This window comes from Myotis brandtii, unplaced genomic scaffold (assembly GCF_000412655.1).
Source record: "Myotis brandtii unplaced genomic scaffold, ASM41265v1 scaffold305, whole genome shotgun sequence".
NCBI classification, from domain to species: Eukaryota; Metazoa; Chordata; class Mammalia; order Chiroptera; family Vespertilionidae; genus Myotis; species Myotis brandtii.
In genome coordinates this window covers 1,258,128-1,260,704 of record NW_005361652.1, presented here as the reverse complement: position 1 = coordinate 1,260,704, position 2,577 = coordinate 1,258,128, and the positions used below count along the sequence as shown (strand labels likewise).

The 2,577-nt window shown below is 36.2% G+C and overlaps 1 protein-coding gene across 1 annotated transcript in view; it reads left to right on the top strand.

Annotated features, from left to right (window-relative positions):
• Positions 1-478: 478 nt before the first annotated feature.
• The window catches only part of NRK (Nik related kinase), a 91,290-nt gene continuing 89,191 nt past the window's right edge, over positions 479-2,577 (top strand). Inside the window, exons 1-2 of the mRNA XM_014542595.1 lie at positions 479-544; positions 1,836-1,907. Coding sequence (XP_014398081.1) covers positions 479-544; positions 1,836-1,907 — 138 coding nt within the window. The remainder of the gene's footprint in view (positions 545-1,835; positions 1,908-2,577) is intronic.

Sequence of the window (2,577 nt, the reverse complement as noted above, 5' to 3'; positions counted from 1 at the left end):
TTGTATGTTAACAATACTGTAATAAAAAGGAAAACAAAACTACTCCATAAACTTGCTTGATTTTTTGAGTGAAATACTTTGTATTTCTTTAAAATGTTCATAATTTGCCTGGCCAGCATGGCTCAGTGGTTGAGCATCAACCTATGAACCAGGAGGTCACGGCTCATCTGGTCAGGACAGCCCAGGTTGTGGGCTGGATCCCCAGTGGGAAGCATGCAGGAGGCAGCCAATTAATGATTCTCTCATCATTGATGTTTCTATTTCTCTCGCCCTCTCCTTCTCTGAAATCAATAAAAATATTTAAAAAATTAAATGTTCATAATTTAATCTTTTTGTTCTCTATATTATACCTTATATTTACTCTCCATATAGTATTTTAGATAAGCTACAGTTTTTAGCCTTATTTTATTGTAATATTTTAACTTTGATGTTTGACTACTTGATTCTATAGCCAGCATTTAATGTTTATTACTATGCTATGTTTCAGGGTCTCCATGAAAAAACTGGTGCATTTACAGCTGTTAAAGTGATGAATGCTCGTAAGGTAATATTATATCCTGTCTATATTTTATTCCCTTAATGGACTATGGTCTAAGGATAAGCAGTTAAGAAGAATATTGATTTTTTAAATCATTATGTGTAATTATAATTATGTGAACCTGAATTTATTATATTTATCATTTAATTTTTTCTACCCATTAGTATATTATCTTTATTATTAATTTATTATATTTGAAGGTCAAATGCATTTATTTTGGCATTATGTAAGAATTAAGAAATCATGTTTTTATATATATTTCTAGTTGATTATCTGTTTCCATGGATATCAAAGAGGAGATTTTTTCAAATATTGTGTTAATCCTTCTGTGCTCCATCAGATTATTTTCCCTCTCCAACTATTCTTTTTGAGAATTGAGGCCATTAGATTCTCAATGACAAGTAGAAGTAAAGAACTTGTCTGAGATACACGTTTTTCTTATATTTTCTGACAGGTGAGTAAGACAGTTTAATTTCCACTGTTCCTGTTAACATTCATAAAGTTGAGCCACAGTTTATAACATATTGTCAGAGAATTTTCTAAGCACTGATTTCTGTCCTCTTTCTTTAGCATGACTGCCTTACTTTCTCAAGATAATATTAGCATGAACATAGCAAAGGTCAAAGAACTTTCACTTTAATATATAAGGAAAATTCTCAAATAGTATGTTTGAAAACTATACATAGTCACTGAACTGTTGTCGATGCCATAAACTGTTCTTTTACAATTTGTGCAGGGAGTGAATTGCTGAATTTATTTAAAGATTTGCATGCTTTTTTTGTTTTGCCAGTAAGTGTCAAATGTTGCAAACCAATGTGAATTTCAAGGGATTTTAATGTTTTGTGGATTTATTTTGACCTACAAACCTGACATTTCAATAATCAATCTAGTACTATTTGAGTGAGACTCCCTAAAGTACTTATTTCCTTATTTTAACTTGAGAGACCTTGACCCACATTTAATTTAATTGTTAGATACTCTAACTTTGAAATATTTAAAAATCATATTCTGCCCATACATAGTGTCAATTACATTGTTTTAAAGGGGAAATATCACTTTGTTAACATCAAATTATAATTTTTCAATAGGCAGTTAAATCTGTTATTATGAATTTGGTACGAAGTTTCTGCATATATAAGAGTACAATGTTTTAGTTAAAACTATTAGCAAAAAATTAGAGAGGAATAATATTATGTTACTTTTCTGTTTAGTGCTAAAAGAGCACAAAGTACTAAAGAGTAAATCATGTTCAGAGTGTACCAGTGGTTCTAATAGCATTTTCTTCTTGGTTTTGCAGACTCCTTTACCTGAAATAGGAAGGCGAGTGAGAGTGAATAAGTATCAAAAGTCTGTCGGGTGGAGATACAGTGTGAGTACGGAAAGTCCTCATTAGCCCTCAAGTAGTCTTCCCTTATTTTTCAAATTTAAACTAATCCCTTTGTGTTGTATTATCTTTAGAAGGCCACCACTAAAATATTCTTCTGTGCAAGTGACAACATATTTATACCTTTTCACATATTCACAGAGTCAATCATCATATTTGAACACTAGCATCAGTCAGAAAGCAGGGCCTAGAATAAATGGTTACTTCAACAAGTAAGTGTTAACTGCAGATGAGTAAACCCATCCTATGCCCTGACCCCCAGCCCTGGATCAGAGAACCGCCGCCTTTGCCCGCCCCAAGCTGGTGATCGTGAAGGGAGAGCCCAGGCCACAGGCACAGTGGCACCCTGGGCACCGGGTGCCTCCGTGCCTTCGGCCCCATGATCAGCAATCGCGAAGGGAGAGCCTGGCCACAGGCAAGGCAGCACCCTGGGCACTGGGTGCCCTGCGGCCCCCTGATCTGTGATCGCAAAGGGAGAGCCCTGGGCACCGGGTGCCGCCGTGCCTGCGGCTGCGGCACCCACCCCAGCACCTGACATGCAAAGGTCAGGGATGAAATGACTTTTCCCAACCACATCTGCAAATATCCTGGGGAAGGCATCACTGAAGAGTTCACAACAACTCTCTTACTTGGCAAGGAAGAAAACAGTTGGCAA